Here is an 18,646-nt window from a genome sequence, read left to right on the forward strand (position 1 = left end):
ATTTACACGCCGATCGTAACTGCCTCCATTACCCACGAATCATTGCACGGCCAGGTATGAACAAGGATAAACGGTGCATGCTACGTGCAACAACGTACACTTTCTGAGAAGCATAACTACATGTTAGATTGAAGCATCCCACGGCTACTGCGATTGGCCCGTCGATTCTCCCTGTGCATTTCCAGCTACGTTTAATGTTGAAGTACGATATCAGTGAGACGACAACAATCAACGCCTCAGTAATCATCAGTGTCAATATACAGAGGGGAAAAAAGTCACAGGATTTGTTCCTATCGACTGGCACCGCACGTGTAACAGCAGGACACGACAACAATGTTGACCACTTAGGTAGGATACATCACAGGCTCTACAAGGTATTCCCCACAGATATATGAATCAGTCCTTAAAGTTGCTTTTTTGAAGTGGAACCTCAGTCCGCTGACCTGAGCCGAGTTCTAACGCTGGGTTAAACACTAGCAGTAAAAACAGAATTCACTGGACAAACACCACATGTGGCCATAAAAATAAAGACGCATGCAGAGATGCTCCTGCCACAGCTGAGGACTTTATCAGTAGGGGGCAGTTAGGTACACCAAGTCTCGTCAGTGCCGCACCCTTGTAAAAATCAAGGCGAGTGTGCGTGTGAGTGAGAGAGAGTGAGTGTGCAGCTGACACTCAAAGGCAGGCAGGAGTGAGAGCAGTGAGACAGCGGGCTGAACCTTGGACAGGTGCCACTTCACACACAGATCAGCATGTGCTGTAACACTTGCATCATGTGCGCCTCACTCATGTTGCTGTGCGACTCCTGCGTGACTGACTGCATTAGCTCCAAACACTGGAGGAGCCACGGAGGGGGAGGTGGTATTTAGGTGGGAGGCTGTTTGCTAGTCAGCTGATAAACTCCCCCAAAAAGAGCTCAAAGTACAGTAAAGACACACAAATGGGCAGCAAGCATGTACGGATGTTAAAAAGAAAATACAAGAGCACACACACGAAATACTGACTAGACTTTCCGACAAAAACTGGAGAACTGCTGCAGTGCATGAGACTGCGTGTTGCATTATGAACACTAGGTGTTAATATCCTGGCTGCCTTCAGGTGTGGGCACAGTTAAGGTTACTGTGGATAATTGGAGCTATTCTGGAGTCCACTACATAAACACAAACTGAGGACTGAATGTTGCTGGTCTATATATAGCCGGCCGGGCGCTCGCTCCCTCGCTGGCTTGCTTTTCCTCGGCGTTCCAGACCATGAGAAACCAGATTTTTCCACTGGGACGGAGGCCAGCAGCTCACGCTGTTAACAAATACAACACTAAGAGGAAATTCAGTGGAATGCAGAAATCTTCCTGGGGCACAGAGAAAGTCGAGCACATTGATACCTCCCAAAAAAAAAAAACCTGAAAGAAAATAATTTCAATCCAAAAATATCCTTATACATGCAACGATCACGTCTCATAAACGACACGAGGAAAATATTAAAGAAAAATAAGCATGCATAGATATTAAACATTACTTCAATGCGCCGTAAGACTAAACTCATAACCATCACTCTGGCGCTTAACTCTCGCCAAAAATACAAACAAGGTGCTTTTCAAGATTTTTAAGCCACAACACGTGAGATGAAACTTAAATCTACTGATCTACCAGAAATGCTGCTGTACAAATGAACACTGCTACAGTATCAGAGCCTTCTAACTGCTGGCATGCTATCCCACTGAACACACGTACACATATTTATTATAACTGCAGACTGCTGATGTACCTGAACAGAATTCTCTTGAGAAGCTGCTGGTCTCCTTCTGTGTAGCCTGGCCAGTCCTTCTGAATTTCCTTATACAAAAAGTCCTTTAATGTGAAAGTGTTTTCTCTCCCATTCAGGTTTGCGACCTATGAAAGGAGCAGAAATCTCAGGTGAGCCCAGCTACTATCAAAGTATCAGGAAATCTACATGATGGCCCAAGAGTGTGTGCGCGACCTGTTGCAGGTGGCTATCCAGGGAGTCTTTGTCTAATGGCGAGAGACCATCCTTCTGCAACCTCAGGATCAGCTCGGGCTTCTTGTAAGGTTTGAGAGCCAGCAGGTGGACGAGGCGCTCTCGGAGCGGCCTGTGCTGAGTTGCGCTCTTCTTCAGCGTACTGCTCGAGATGATGACGGGTCGAGACGTCCTCCGTAAGGGGGCGACGTCTGAGAGTCCAGGTGCCGGTTTCCGGATCTGAACCTTCTTACCTGAGAAGAGTTAAAACGCACAGACTGATGTTACACATTTTAACGGATCTTTCAAAGAGTTTTAGGAAAACTGTCTGCAGTTTATTTACGAGTTACGACGAGACGCTCGTCTTATGATAATTTTAATTATAAGGGGTATTTAGTGAGCTAAGCTGTAATTTAATCACAAATAAACACAGTGTTAGAAAAATGAGTCATCAGGTTGCTTTTTGGTTGGCAGCCAGTGTATTTTATTTTCTTAAGAACAAAAACTGCAATTTCATCACAGCATCTTTGGACACAGTGGCTGTTAAAGGCTGGGAGAGCTTGCAGATGACTCATAGGTGACGCATTGTGAAATGATCTTAAGTTCAAGTCTGTGTGGCAACACTAAACTTCCAGCAAACAGCGGTGATCGCCATCTCCCAGTGACACCTTGCTTTCGGATCACCTGGTGAGACCAACACCCCGTTTGCTTCCTAGCACGCGGACCGAGCGTGCTTGACTCAGAGCCTCATGCTGAACAGGCTCACACTAGATTTCTTTCTTTGTAGGCAGCGAGGCAGAGCCGCTGCGGCTTTCTGCTTCGACTGACACTCAGGGCACTGCGGTGCGGCTCTGATACCAAAACAGAGATTCAGGAAGTGGACGTGTTATGTGTGGATGTGCCTGGTGGCATTTCCTCCTCTGTGTGTTTTTAAATTACATTCAAGGAGAAATGGATCAGTGCGTATGAGCCTTTACAGCAAGCACGCATGCTGTTACCGTGAAAGTACACTGCCGTTCAGACACAGGTCACTTTCTGTTAACGCTTCATTCAGATAACCACAGCGAGGAAGCTCAAACAAGCCGTCTGGTTCAGTGAGAACCCATTCACCAGCAGAGCACGGGCCAAGTGTGGGTGTTTGCAGGGAAATATCGCTTCACACGAACCAAAAGCTCAACACTGGTAGTCTTACTAGTCTGTGTGAGTAGGAGACTCTGAAAATGACAGACCAACAGTTGGTATTCATGTGTCATAGTATCGCGTTTTCTCACCTACGTATCGTCCCCCAGGCTTGATGACGATGGCGCTCCTGCTGCGAGTCTCCTCCTCAACCTGGGCCATGCTTTCCTTGGCCTTCTGGTAGGAGTCATCTGTGGCACATACTGTAATCTTGTCCTGGATCCCACCCAAACAATCCAGCTGAATGCTCCCTTCACTGCCAAAACAAAAAGGAGGTGGTGAGAGAGGAAGACGGAGAATGAATGGACAGAAGTTTGAACTGGAAAAAATCCCATTAGAATCCCTTTTATTGGAGATGGGGAATAAGACACCTGTGATACATTTAAACGAGTCCTACTTTAAAGTATTGCAACAGTGTATTTATAACATTAAGTATTAAAGACTATTTTCACTACTCCACCCCTTCACCGTGCATTCCTGCCCACATGAGAGCCATTAAACCCCCGGAGGGCACAACTATTATTTTTTCAATTTCCAGCCAACTGTGGGTTCCCACAGTACGACTCACTGCGGCATCAAATCCTATTCTTTCACAGACTTTCCGGCTCCCTTTGATTCCCTTCCACTTTGATGAGGATTTGGCAGAAAATGAGATGGTGCTAGCACAGTTGGTGCAAGCTGAGCTCTGTCATTTGGGTTTTAGACTGCAACTGGAGGTTGACGAGGATCAAGTCGGAGATTCGAATTAACTCCAGCTGACCCACTTTTTAAAAATACTTTGAGAACAATGGGGTCAGAAACTTGACAAGTACAAGATCCTTGTAGTTCCTCATTCTGTTCCTCCATTTCCTTCCTCTTCGACGCACACATCTGCCGGCATTATTTTGATTCAGTCACAGTTTGCGGACGTTATGTGTCAAGTCTTTCCCACCTCTACTTGCTGGGATGGGCCCGACCACCCATGATTGAAATTTAACTGTACTGGAACACCAGATAGCTTAAGTTCTTACCTCAACATTATTTTGCAAGAATATTTTGTTTAATAACTCAATTTTGGGTTAACTCGACAGAACAATGTCGTCACTCAGCTTGCGGCACCTTTTCATATTTAACTGGAAAAAGATGAAGAACGATTGAACCATTTACCAAAGTTCATAAACGTCACAGTGTCCCGGAGCCGAAGCCCCATTGTCTTCATCTATGCTGCCTGTAAGGTGGTGAATTGAGAGACCTGATGATTGGCCTCAGGTCCCGAGTTCAACAGTATTTCCAAGCAACAGTCTGCCTGGAAATACTCATTAGATAATTGAAGTCCAAAGACTGCTGACTATTTACACATGGTTTAAATATGTTGACAGAACATGACATTACATCTTGTGTTTTTATGGAGTGTTCCTAGTGCCAGTCCCAAGCCCGGATATACGGGAGGGCTGTGTCAGGAAGGGCATCAAATCAAACATGCGGATTCATCTGCTGTTGGAGGACTGACTCCTTAGGTAATACGCGAGTGACCGTAGGCACCTTCGTGTATTTACATAAGAGAAATTAATAAGAAAGCACTCCTTGTGTTTGCGCTCTTCACCTGGTGATGTACTGCTGGATGCAGTCGAAGCTGCCCTGCGGGTTATCTCTGCCCACATTCGACAGGTAGAAAGTAAAAGTTTGGAGTTCGCTTGAATTTTCTGAGCGTGGTATTGAAATTTTCTGTTGAAGACAAAAACAAAACACACGATACATTAACTCAGCATGAAAGTAAAAAATGGATTTCACAAAGGTCTGATGCACATCAGAAACACATTTAACATTCTTTCCAGACACTTTTCCTGTATGTTGTTTGCATTGCTGTAAACAGGATGTCACTGTGGTACATAATATTTAAGAAAAAAAAAAAAAGCTTATAAAGCTCCAGGGATTTTCTGCTCATTTAAAAACCACGCAAAATGCATGTAAATCTACCACCTTGTGTTTCTACGGCATTCATTCACAACTACAGAGTGTTTTAATTGTTGTCCAAACGTACCACTAAAATATGTTAGCAGAACAACTATGGTAGGTATTTCTGCAGTCTGTGGCTTTGGATGTAGTTGCAGTGCGCACATACTACTCTGCCCCCACAAAAAACCCTCCTCCAGCACTACAGGTGTTGGTTATAAAACACTGAGGTGAACGTAGAATTAACCACCGTCATCTGGCTAATAAGCCTCTTATCATAAAGCAAAGCTTCTGGATACTTTGGTTAAGTAGAGGAAATAGTTTTAGAAGAGAGCCGAGATTCAGATGTTGTGTTTTTCCTTTAAAGTAGATAGAGCATAACTACAATAGTGCCCAGTGTAAATACAGCTGACATTTTAATGCAGTGCAAAGAAGCAGGCTGGTAAACATCTTAAAGGGCAATGTGTAGAGTGAGCGGAGAAAGCACGGGGCGACACCCAAACCTTGGCTGACACACTTCTGATTCACCTCAAAATGATTTTATTATGCTGTGAATTCAACAGCGAATTGATTCGTCGTGTAAAGAAACTTCTTCACTAAAGGAGCGCGAGCGGAGGCAGAGGTTTGTGTTTTAAGCACATCTGACCAAATTCAAGTGGTGTCACCGCCAAGGACTGTGCATCACACTGAGCCAGTGCGACAAAAGGCTGACGTTACATATTTGGTGGTTTTGGACACCTAGCAGAGGTCCTCTTGATTGGTGAGCAGGTTACTGCTGGTGACCCAGCCTCGATCAGAGGCTCTGCCTGTGACTCACTGGCTCCTTAATCAGTGCTGGAAGTCACATGCAGGCGGCTAAACCGTTTTACCAAAGACAGAAAGTGTGGAGGCTGCAGGTGACACAATCACCTGTATTTTCCTACCTCTAAAAACTGTTCCATAACTCTGAAAACAGCTTTGTTAACAAAATGGAAAATGATCATTTAGAAATTATAGCACACTTTTTCTTCGTTATCTGTATTAGCCCAGTTAATTAGCAGCAGTAACACTGACCACCCTCCTACACTGTACTGCCTGTATTTACAAAGAGAGAGCAGGGACAAGATCAGGTGTAAGAGGAGGGAAACTCAGAAGTTCCTTTCTTATGGAACAAAGTATGACTAAAGTGCACAACAAGATTTATGAAGAGTGAAGTACACCGCCTGCGCTCAGAAAACAGCACAACTGTAAGAAAAACACCCGTAAAACCAGCCACACCTATCAGCACCATCTGGTGATTGTGCTCACATCCACGTTTGTCCCGTTTAGGAAATCTGGCCCTATATGTACTCAATGTTCTTGCTCCATTTTGTAATGAGCCCCGACCCCATCGCTCGTCTTTACAGATCAACCGGCAGTGTTGCCATTGCAACAGAGACAAATGGACGCAGCCCCATTATGACTCCAGCACCCACATACTTACTTGTACCTGCAATAAAACTCTGGCCTACAGCAAACAGAAAAAATACAGACTATGCAGATAAAAGCAGCTTACTCTAAGATCAGTAAGGGCATTTCTATTGAGCGTTTCACGCTCGAAAATGTGTTGCCATCAAAGCTAGCAAGCATCTCCAGGCTTTCAGCACATTATAAAACCCGTTACGGCAGTTTAAGAACACGAAATGCACGTGGGAAGAAGATCAACAATGATACAGTATGTCATGGTGTTGAAAGACACCTACATATCCAGTTTAAACATACTGTACGTGTGTCACGTTTAGTTGAAAGAGCAGCAGATCGATGTGTTGACTGTGAATCCAGATCTAATTAAGAGGCACCGGAGCTGACTGAGAGGCAGGGCACAGGGGAGTGACTCAGTGACTCAGTGACTCAGTGACTCACGCTGGAGAGGATGAAAGAGTGAGAAGAGGCTCCTCCACACCAAATGGCTCAGGCTCCACGCTAACAAACTGTCGAAACCACCACGTGGACGCATGAACTTACTCATCCATGAACGAGCACCGCTTCTAAAGAAAGTTATCACTGTTGAGATCAAAACCTGACAAGAAACGCCTCCCTCACAACCAAGACCGAGTCTGTGTCACCTGTGCATCTGATTTACCAAAGTGTCTTTGATCACACTGAGCAGGCACGACTAGACATGGATGATTTTTTTTTAAAAATTTCTTTTTCTTTTTTTTTTTTTTTTTTTAAAATATATGCATTAAGTAGAGCCAACATTTTAATAATACATTAAATAAGTTATGAACTTTTAACACTCGCAGGAACTGAAAAATGTGACTGCAGATCCGGTTTGGTCAGAGTACCCAGAGCTCCGGTCTGCATCAAGACTAAGAGGCTAACTGGGTTAAGCTTTATTTGCATGGTTAAAACCTTCCAATTATTAGAGCTTTGAGAGCTTTAGCACAAATCAAAGGAATACAAACAAAGAAACATTTTAAAGAGATTACCCATCACCACCTTGTGGGACCGTCTGATGTTCAACACATAACCAAATTAAGTGCAGTTCTTTGCAGTGTTAAAAAGGATCTGAACAATTAAATTTAAAAAAGAAAAAAAAAAAAAAAGAAGTTTTACAGAGACGGGGATGCAGCAAATTCACCAGTCCCTTTCATTTTTTTTTTTTTTTTTTTTAAATCAAGCCAAAACCCCACAAACTTGATATCCACACCTCTCATCAAGGTGAGAAGAGAAGAAAGTCTGTCAGTGTCAAATCTTTGGCTTAGAAAGTAAGAAAAAAAAAATAAAAATAGATAGATTAATAAATTGGAGACACCAAGATTAAATGGATGACACTATTGACTTGTTCAGCTTCAAGCCAGCCAGAGAGCTGTCCAAATCCTCTCCAATTGAGCAGACTATGCTTGACTAGAAATCATGGTGCACGGTGGCCGATATCAGGAGCAGAGCAAGAAAGTCATGAAAAACAGTGATTCATGAGGAGAGACACGATGGATCTGGGGGAGGATAAGAAAACAATAATACCCCCGCCCCTGGATCTAATAATTGACCCTCCAAGTCCCTTGTCAGAGGGACAGCAATCAAACCCTGAATGGAAATCTGAAGGGCGAATTCTGCAAATCCACAGTCAGCCCTTACCCTGGGCACACCCACGAAAGAGCAATACAACAATGAAATCTGGAAACATGAGCCAGTCCTGCTGCTGATACATGTGCTGATAGTTTACAACAGTGTGAGGTAGCAGGCTTATCTGTATCCGTTCGACTAAGATATGCATAATGATAATTTTTCCTTGCACTCTGCATCCATAACACAAACAGGCATGGTATTTTTTTTTACACGTGCTGCGGGGGGAGGAGCCAGAAACGCCGCTCATCGAGCAGTTAATGAATCCGTTATGAGAATTTGTGAGTATGTGGGAGAAGCACAACCTGCAGCAAAACATGTTTTAAAAATAATCTGGGGGCAAAGCTACTGAATGTTTCAGCATTTTCAGCTTTAACTGTCCTTCCTGGCTCTAGAAGATCCTGTGGAGGGGCGACTTTGGACATGAGCACTATTAAGCAATGTGTAGTCGTGGGTTTAATTAATCTTTTATCTATCTTTGCAGCAGTCTGTAATTTCTGCGCATTTGATAAATAGACAAAATCAAACAACAACAAGTGGTTAAAATGTTTTTAAGCTCAATCCTGATGACTTTGCTTCGTGGGATGATCAGTGTGCAGGAAACACTCTGGTACATCCACCACCTCTTCTGAAGAATTCATAAAAAAAAGGACGTGTGTGTCACTTTTACCAAAACTGCATTTTAGGACAGAATATTTCTGCAGCCAGAATGAAATGTGAGGGAGAGACGTCTCATCATCCAGATCGATGTTTTATGCAGCCAGCGTTTGTGTTTTTTGGCCATTTAAAATATGAAACCTGTCTGGAAAAAATGTCTCCCATTTCGTTTCTAGCCTTTTGGATTTTTCCCCACTTTTCTAAAAAGTATGTGTTCAAACTCTGTCAGAGCTGAACCAGATGAATGAATCTGAGTGAATGAATATTGGATCTCTTGACAGCCAGGCCATCTGTTCTGTAATTCAGCCACTTTCACACTTATGACTTGCATTCTCATCTTAACACCAACAGATTTTTTCCCCTGAGCAAGCCTGCTGCATCATAACTGCAGCCTGAAACGACCGGCAACAGACAGCAGGACCTTCTACAGAACATGTGACCAAATGTGTGTTAAGTTAAAGACAGGTGGGTAGGTAACGCCTACCATGACGCTTCTTATAAAAACTGCAGCGTCACATTGAATAATCAGCCTGTAAACTGGAGATAAAACCATCTTTCCACAGCAGACGTGCTCATACACATAAAATAAATGAGCATTAAATGAAAGAGCGCCTGGCTCCATGGTTCTGCAGTGCACCAAAATACTGACAGCAGGCAGGAAAGCTTGCTACAACTCTAAATACAAGGCTATTGTGCATAATGTTATAGCAAGAATATTAGTTCTAAATTTTAAAAACAATGCAACCTGAAATACTAAATACTTGGCTACACTTGAGCTACAGCAGTGGTCCCATCTGCTGCTTTACAGGTGTTTATAAGACTACATACATAAATGATGAATGGAGAGCTTCTGCAGACTCCGGTCTGTTTGTGTACATCAGGAAACAACTCGTGGATACAGTCAAGCAAAACGTCTTGCCCTGAAAATACTTTTAACATATTTAGAGCATTAAACTTCCATAAGGAGACACATATTGGCAGATGTTTTGCTAGCAAGCAGGTTTAAAAAAAAAAAAAAAAAAAAAAAAAAAAAAAAAAAAAAAGAAGTGTGCTGTTAGAAAGTATACCAGTCACCAATCCATTTAACTTTGTCCATCAGTAGAAATTTAAGTTCTGTAATTCAGTGATGATCGTCCGTTTTATTTTTAACCATTTTTCATGTTAAAGTTCAAACATTCATTGTGCCTGCTGAGACCTGCTGATATGGGAACTGTAAAGCTTATGAGGAGGCTGCCTGAGGTTACAACGGAAACAGTAAGACACATTTTAACCACATTTCTCAATACGGTGCCAACCTGTGCCGGAGCTTTTTATATCACGTTCAGTGACCGAAGATAACCTGGTGTCAAAGCCTTTATATAAGCCAACAGCCTGGGGTGCAGACGAGGCAGTGCCAATGAGAACAAGTGTGTAGGAGGGCAGGATTAAGACAGATGTATGAAGCATCATTATGGATAAAGATGCTAGAAATCTCTGGTTTTGTGGGTATTGTGACCACGCTGGCAGAACAGAAACACCACTTGGGACACAGATGCACTGCTAATAAAACATCTGGGCATGGCAGACACGAAGGTTTCCAAAGTAGAAGAGCAAATAGACAGTGTATGCATGTCAGACAGGGCAGGCTGACACACGTCAAGCGGGCATGTTGCCTTTAATGGAAGAAGCTGCTTGTGCAGAGTTAAATCATTGTCGGACAGTTAGCTGCTGATACAAGGAGCGCTGGCACCACGGTGACATTTTTATATCATGGAAAGGCACAATTAAATTATAGGATTTGAAGGAAAACGTCAGTGCGTTCTGCTTACTTTGTTTACTTCACTGTCCGCTACTCGTTTTGCATTAAGAAAGAAAACTGGGCACTTTGCATGGCACTGCTTGCTGTACCATGCAAACTACACCAATACTCATGCAAAATATTATCAGGATGTCCTAAAAACTCCCTGAAAAGCCTTCAGTTAATCCAAAATGCTGCAGCAAGAGTAGCGACAGGGACTAGAAAGAGAGAGCATACTTCTCCTATATTGGCTTCCATTCATTGGCTCCCTGTTAAATCCAGAATTTAAAATCCTGCTCCTCACATACAAGGTCTTAAATAATCAGGCCCCATCTTATCTTAATGACCTTATAGTACCATATCACCCCATTAGAGCACTTCGCTCTCGCACTGCAGGCTTGTTGTTTCTGGAGTATTTAAAAGTAGAATGGGAAACCAAGCCTTCTGTTTTCAAGTCGTTCTTCTATGGAACCAGCTTCCAGTTTGGATTCAGGAGACAGACACTAGCTCTAATTTTAAGATTAGGCTTCAAACTTTCCTTTTTGCTACAGCATAGAGTTAGGGTTGGATCAGGTGAGCCTGAATCTTCCCTTAGTTATGCTGCAATAGGTGTAGGCTGCTGGGGGATTCCTATGATGCATTGAGTGATTCTTCTTCAGTCACCTTTCTCACTCACTATGTGTTAATAGACCTCTCTGCAGTGAATCATAGTTTTTATTCATCTCTGTCTCTCTTCCACAGCATGTCTTTTATCCCGTCTTCCTTCTCTCACCTCATCCAGTTGCAGCAGATGGCTGCCCCTCCCTGAGCCTGGTCCTACCACAGGTTTCTCCTGTTAAAAAGGAGTTTTTCCTTCCCACTGTTGCCAAGTGCTTGCTCATAATGGGTGACGAGGTCCTCTGCCATCGATAAAGCATTTATCACCCAGAGAACTGCCTATTACTGAACCTCTCCGTGCCTAAATGAATCAAATTGCTGCCACGTGGCTGATACCCGCATTAACAAGCAGATGGATAGGTGTACCTAACAAAATGACTGATAAATGTGTAATAAAGACATCTTTTGAAACTGAAAGTGGCAAATACCTGCGATAATTCAACAAGGTCAACTGTAATAAAACTGAGGTGATGATGTAGGTATAGTAGCGTGTTTACGGAGCGGAATACATTCTTACCCCTTGGTTTCCATTAAATCTTATCAATGGCGACGATGACAGGACCTGTGAAAAGAAACAAAAAGATTAATTAACGTCAGCCAAGTTACCACAAACACCTTTTGTTTTTTAATTAACTGCTCATGTATGGATATTAAAACTGTTCAGTGAGGGCAAAAATGTGATTTTGAAACCGTCAGCAGTAGATTAAATGGTAACAATGGTAATAAACGGTAACAAAGTAAAGCCATCATCATTTCCGTCCTTTGTCTTCAGAAAAGATACCAGACACTTTGCTAGCTCCTGTACCTGACCCGGGTGAAATCTGTTTATTCCAGTGTAAATGAACTGTGATAGATGGGGAAGACTGTGAAAAATCCGCCCAGCATTGGAGAAGCAGAAGCAGTCACGGGTGTAAATGAGGAAGAACAAGAACAGTAAAAAAAAAAAGAAGCTGCCTGCAATCATGTGGTCACCTTATGGCTCAAGTAAACAATACAGAAGAGAACTTTTAAAAAGGCATGCTATGTGCCGCAGACCACAAACACGTATGGATTAGTTTTTATGCTGAAGAGTTGATGGTCACATCAATGGTACTGAAAGCAGTAACGCACGAACACCAGAAATAAACCAGAACAGACCATTTCACACTTTCTAACAAAAAAGACGTGAGCGAGACAACCCATTTAATATCACAAAATTAAACTAACAAAATTGTGACCTCCCACAAGCAGCAATAATTTTGTAAACACGGGAAAAGCAGCGCAGAACAGAGTTTCCAGAATGCTTTCAAGGGAAACTGCGTTTCCTCATGAGTCCATTTCTTATAAATTTAAATTCTTTCAGTTTAACGATTCTCAAAAAAGTGGAAAAAAAACAAAAAACATCACAGCATTATAATTCCCGGACTTGGGGGATTTAAAAAACAACAACAAAAAAAAAAAAAAATTAATAATAATAATAATAATAATAATAATATTAATAATACTACACGTGCATTCTTAAAACAAATCTGGTGCTGATGCTAAGACAAAGCAGGGAGCGGCACAGAAAGCCAAAATTAATCAATCAGCTGTTTGCTTCAACCTAAACTGGACCTTTGACAATGCTCCAGATGAAGCCTTTTTGGGGCGTCAGCCTCACAATTACAGGTACTGTGGGTACTGTAAGTACCGTTAAACATTTAAACAGCACTTTGGCTTTTCTGATGCTGCTTTAGTGGATTAAATGTGATCAAGTGAGAGTACTAAAAAGTTCAAGAGAGGGTACGCTTATTAAAGACACAACATGCTTTGTATTCTTGCCTGATCCTGACCCAGAGATCTAGCACTTGCATATAAAGATAACTGAGTTGCTATTCTGTGTGGTTTCACTTAAATTTCATTTTATTTTTTAATTTCAGGCCTTAATAGTATGGACCACATTTCTAGCATAAGGGCCGGTGCAGAACGACTGCACGTCTCTACCCATTAAAAGCCTACTGGGAGGAACTCTTGAAGCTTTCTGAACTGAGTGGTTTCTGGCATATTTCTTATGGACAAAGTTGATTGGCTATGCCTCAGACGCTACTGAGGATGGTCTCTGCCTATCCAACTACCTTTGGAAAAGCCCACAAACTATTCTGATGGTCATCAAACCACATTTTGATATATACCATGGTGACGAACTCATCATGAAGGGTACTGAAAGAGTTCAAATACAAAAGAAACTGGTCTGTATAAAATTGTGTGAAGTTTTTTTCCCACCTTAGTAAAAGCTCTCCAATGATTTTATGGTGTTAGTCACTAGTTTAAAGGTCTTCTTTAATACTGTAAAATGTTCATTTTGTGGATTTTTTTTGTCCTATTTAGAGCTAAACAGCAGACAGATACGCTTTAGTGCATGGTTAACTCGTCTTTGACAAGCCTCTACAGCGAGACCACACAGCTCCATCCTTTACACATCAGATCTGGTTTTAAACTACGGCGATTGCAAAATAATCAGCTCGACATTTGAAAATCATCAGTGTGACGTTACTTCAGCTACGAAGATCCTTTATGTGCTACCTGGCTTATATGCCTTTAATGTTAGGCTTGTGACACGCCCATGCATACTCAGACATGTGCCTGAAAAGGTTTACATTACTCCTGCAACGCTCGCTGTCCAATCACAGCACACACACCTGTGCAACGTCCTTAATTCCTTCCAAGAAATGCTGGACCTTTGGAGCAGGTTTAGACAAATGCTACAACCATTAAATTAGTTAATAGACCTTATTAGCTTAACTGTTTTTACACATATAAATTGGTTGAAAGAACTATTTAAAAATTAATTAATTAATTAATTGGCATAATCAACTGCAACATTAAACTGTACTGAACCATCCTGAATGACTTAATCGTTCAACTAAAGCCGGGCCTTTTTCCATTCATTTCTGTAATCCACTATAATCCAGATGTCAAACACTATACTCAACTCCCAAGCAACATTTCAACAGCATAAAGGTCCGCCTCCTCTGAGGAAAAAAAAGAAAAGAGAAAAAAAAGCTGCAGTTCAATGGAAACAATTCTGAATTCTGGCAAAGGAATTTTCTCCATTTTATGAAGGAAATCTAGACAAGTTGTGCAAATCCTGCCCAAACCCTTCTGCCAGAACTTTGGAGGCTTCAGCTGGTTTTGCTAACTCTCCTGGTGTGTGCGTTTCTAGCTTGTTTTGACACACACACACACACACACACACACGCACACACACACGCACACACACACGCACACACACACGCACACACACACTCCCTGCGAAAACGATCATCGAGTCTGCTGTAAAGCTGATTTATAATTATTGCTTAATAGCTCAGCTGGGAGTGCTGGACTCAAAGAAACTGTTCTGATGATCCAAAATAGAAGTGTGTTAAATACCTTTTGGCACACCCTTTAATTTCCCTTCCCTTAACCGCAGCCACTCTTTCAAGAATCCATCCACTCCTGTAAGATTCAACGGCGTCTGAAAAACAGCCTGGGCACACATTAAGTTGTGATGTGTGGCACCTTCCCGACGGACAGCCATCTGCCATGTTCAGTTCTGCCAAAGAGTTCTTCCTGTTAAAAGGGAGTTTTTCCTTCCCACTGCTGCCAAGTGCTTGCTCATAATGGGTCACCTGATTGTTGGGGTCTCTGTATTACTGTAGGGTCTTTACCTTACAACATAAAGAGCCTTGAGGTGACTGTTGTTGTGATTTGATGCTATTTAACTGAACTGTACTGAATGCGGAAAAAGAATGCAGTCTTTCCAGAACTGGTTTCTGGTAACAGCTTTAAAAGCCTAGCTTAACCTCGCTGTGTGTTCACTGTTTACTAGTTAAACATAATGCACTGTAAAAAAAAGAAAGACTGCTACTTGAAGCAGCAGTGTCTCAGAGACTCTAGTTCTATTATTTGAAGTTAAAGACTTTGTTGCGGAACAAAGGGAATGAAGCGAAGTAATCCTGGCAAAGCAACTCTGCTTATACTGTACTAAACTCATAATATTAGAAACCAAAAGAAAGGAAGAAGAGAGGGAAAAAAAAAAGCAAAAAAAAAAAAAAAAAAAAGCACAGCCTATTCGGGGACACCACACCTTTCATGGAGCCAGTCTCCCCGGTCTCCCCCCTGCAATGTTTAACGCAGCACCAGTTTTAGCACCCTATGCCCTCCCCCTCCCAGCAATGCTAACATACTGCTACCCTCAGCCTGTTCGTTTGAATGGGCTGCTGACATGTCACTATTCTCTGGGACCTGAGCCCAGAACGTTCCACAGAGCTAACCTTGGGGACACAGTACAGCTCCTGGCCTCAGACCGAGCATGCGGATGTCCCCACACAGTGCCTACTAGCAAGGAAATTAGGACCAGCAGGGACTTGGTGCCAAAGAGCTAATGAAGAAACTAAAAATCTGTCAAAATGAAAGCTTAACTTCTGAGTGCTTATTTTCCCCCTATAGTATTAAAAAAAAGCAAATGATGATTTAAAACTTGATTTTCAAAAAGAATGTAGAACGAGTCCTTTTCAACTGTAACGTACGATTGATGGCCAGCTTTGAAGCGACATCCCCATCCACAACACAAACACAATACATAGCTAACGGAGTGCTACTTCACATTACCGCCACGTCTGTTTTGGACGTGCAGAGAAGCAGGACACAGACTAACTTTTGCCCGTCTTCACACCTCATCAGTCACTGCAGAAAAGTGTTCAAATCTAACCACATGTGCTCATTTCTAAAGAAAGAGGAGGGGGAGGAGGTCAAACGCTTTTTATGTTATAACCTCAACTGGGGCACACCTGATTTTAGTACAGCTCCGTTTTGCACTGCATCAGAGTATTACTCAGTCAGAATGGAGTCTCTCATACATTATGCAATGTTTACATCCAACAGTTAGGGAGTATCAGACACTATGTGAAAAACAATTCATGAAAAACATCTTTTCAAATCTGATTTCCAAACATTAGATCAAGTTAATTGCAAATTAAGAGTTGGGGTAAAGAAGGCTTAGCTCCTTTTATTGACGCCACAGCTTTTGACTGCATTAGACATCCTCAGAAGTTATCCAATTTGTCAATGATCAGTTCAGATATTTATTCAGTGAGAAGTCCTCAGCATGCTTATAATTTGCAATTGTCCTCCTTAAAAGGAAAAACAACAGTAAACCCTGACCTGAGCTTTTAAGATCTTGTTAGTGAGATTTTGGTATTTCCTAATCAAACCTTGCTCAGAGTTACCAAACATTTCATTAAACACATCATTAGCCTGCTTGGCCACAATCTTTTTAAAAGCTTAATAACAAAAATCTAAAGGGGTTCTGGACTATTAATGTGACAGGGTCAAAAACTAGATGGCACACAGTAAATTACCACTCAGATTAACGCAGAAACTATGTGAATTTGATTAGTTACACAAGTGCAACTCTCCAACAATGCAGACTGCAGGGGAAGTAAAGGCATGTCTTTGTTTGGTTGTGAATGTGCACAGGAATAGCCAGGACTAAATCCCCATGGGTAGGACAGCAGTCAGGTGTTTAGTTGCATCACTGTCACACTTTTAAGGTGCTCCACCTGTCTAGGATTTCAGAGGTGGAAAGAGCACTATGTGCCATGTACTCTGCAGGGGTAAACTGGTACTGGGTGTTCCTAGTCATAATACGAAGTGTGCGTGCATTTCTGCAGTGCTTCTTTTGCGTGTCTAAACCCTGAAAACAGACGTGGCAGCACAATAGCACACACGTATAATTGGGCTAACTCTGTGTTCCATTTACTGTAAGATCTTCACCTCTAGAAGGAAACCCTTTGAAGGGTTTAAAGTTTTCCATCTTTTGATTCAGAGCTTCTTTTGATCACGTGCTTGAATTGAAGCATTACTTTAGCCCTGCAACAAAGAAATGGTGCACACATAATCTGCACATGGCATCTGACAGGGTTTTTTTTTTTTTTTTTTTTTTTTTTTAAAAACATACGCTTATGGCACAACAATTTAAAAACAAAACAAAACACAAGACTATGCCTTGTGTCACCCTAAGCTTTTATTCTCTGTTTAATTACTACATGTATGTAAAACTTGAGTATAAAAACAGAAAGCAGTCTCATTACAAAAAGAGACATTTCTCTGAAAACTGAAGTGAGCAAAACAAACTAAACTCATTTAAGATCTTAATAGAAGTTCTTCAAATAGTCTTCTTCTTCTAAGGCCTTGACAAAAGTGATGTGAAAGTGGAGACTCAGCAGGCATTCAGAGGCCCCAGAAGAGCAAAAACAAGCAAATGGGCAAAACAGTAAGTTTACCAATTATGCAGAAAATGTTTCATTTGTCATTATAAACCTTTTACACACTTAAGACCATTAAGCTGGGCTGAATTCCCTGGACTGATAACTAAGATTTGATTTGATTTTTTTTTTTTTTTAAATAAACAGGATCATTAGTAGTAGCTGGACTTTTTAATTAGTGCAACAATATGAACACTCAGGCTGTGCTGAAGAGACTGGTCGCCGCATCTCACACCATGTTGATACAGCCAGCAACAAACCACATGTTAGATTTTTTTTAAATACTGAGATTACTAGTGTAGCAATAAGAGAGCTTCCTGCAGTAAGTTAATGAAATCTCATGATAATAGTGTTGCAAATTGAACACTATGAAATATGTAACCAACGGTGATTATAGTACCAGTGTGCAGGGAGTTCAGAGAACAGGTCTACAAAAATTAAAATGGTAAAAACGTGGTAATTCTCACGTTTAAGGTCATTGTCTCTGGCATTTCCTGACAGTTTTCCAGCCTGGGTGATATTTTTAGATCCCTGGAAATCCCTTTATGACCACTTGGGCTGTGACCTCTATTTCACCACGAACTTCAACTTCTCTTCCACACTGACCTGAATTTGTACAATGGATCATTACTGGTGATGAGAGGCGGGCTTCCAGCTTTGTTTGAGAAGTTTTACAATTTCCAAGCAGGAATCCAGGGATTAATGCAGATGCGCAGTTTTGAGGGGATCTCATAGAACTCCAAACAGACAGCTATACAAATCACCATGGTTCCGCAATACTTCAATTAGAAAATGCACAGCTGTACACTCACTGGACACTTTATTTGGTATACCTTGCAAATACTAGCTTGTACCGTGTTTTACGTTGAGACAGGCCTTTGTGGCAGAGATTCAACAATACTCAGACCAGCCCATCTGGCACCAGCAACCATGTTCACAGTCACTTAAATCACATTTCCACCCATTTGGATCCAATCAATTAATCCTTTATTTGTCAAAATTGCCCGTACACGTTGCGTGTTACGCGTAGGACTCAGGTAGTATTATGCGTAACACGTAGTACACCCAGTTTGAACTTCAGCACACTATCTTCACCACATCTGCGTGCAGTACATTC

At 41.8% G+C, this 18,646-nt stretch overlaps 1 protein-coding gene across 1 annotated transcript in view; it reads right to left on the reverse strand.

The window, feature by feature from the left end:
• The window catches only part of ell (elongation factor RNA polymerase II), a 32,957-nt gene that overhangs the window by 7,521 nt on the left and 6,790 nt on the right, over positions 1 to 18,646 (reverse strand). The window contains exons 2-6 of the mRNA XM_084920864.1: positions 11,781 to 11,825; positions 4,736 to 4,857; positions 3,246 to 3,409; positions 1,978 to 2,228; positions 1,765 to 1,889 (exon numbers count right to left, since the gene is read on the reverse strand). Of these exons, the coding sequence (XP_084776990.1) occupies positions 1,765 to 1,889; positions 1,978 to 2,228; positions 3,246 to 3,409; positions 4,736 to 4,857; positions 11,781 to 11,825 (707 nt within the window). The remainder of the gene's footprint in view (positions 1 to 1,764; positions 1,890 to 1,977; positions 2,229 to 3,245; positions 3,410 to 4,735; positions 4,858 to 11,780; positions 11,826 to 18,646) is intronic.

This window comes from Perissodus microlepis, chromosome 23, assembly GCF_051167445.1.
Source record: "Perissodus microlepis isolate ML-2025 ecotype Zambia chromosome 23, ASM5116744v1, whole genome shotgun sequence".
Lineage (NCBI taxonomy): Eukaryota > Metazoa > Chordata > Actinopteri > Cichliformes > Cichlidae > Perissodus > Perissodus microlepis.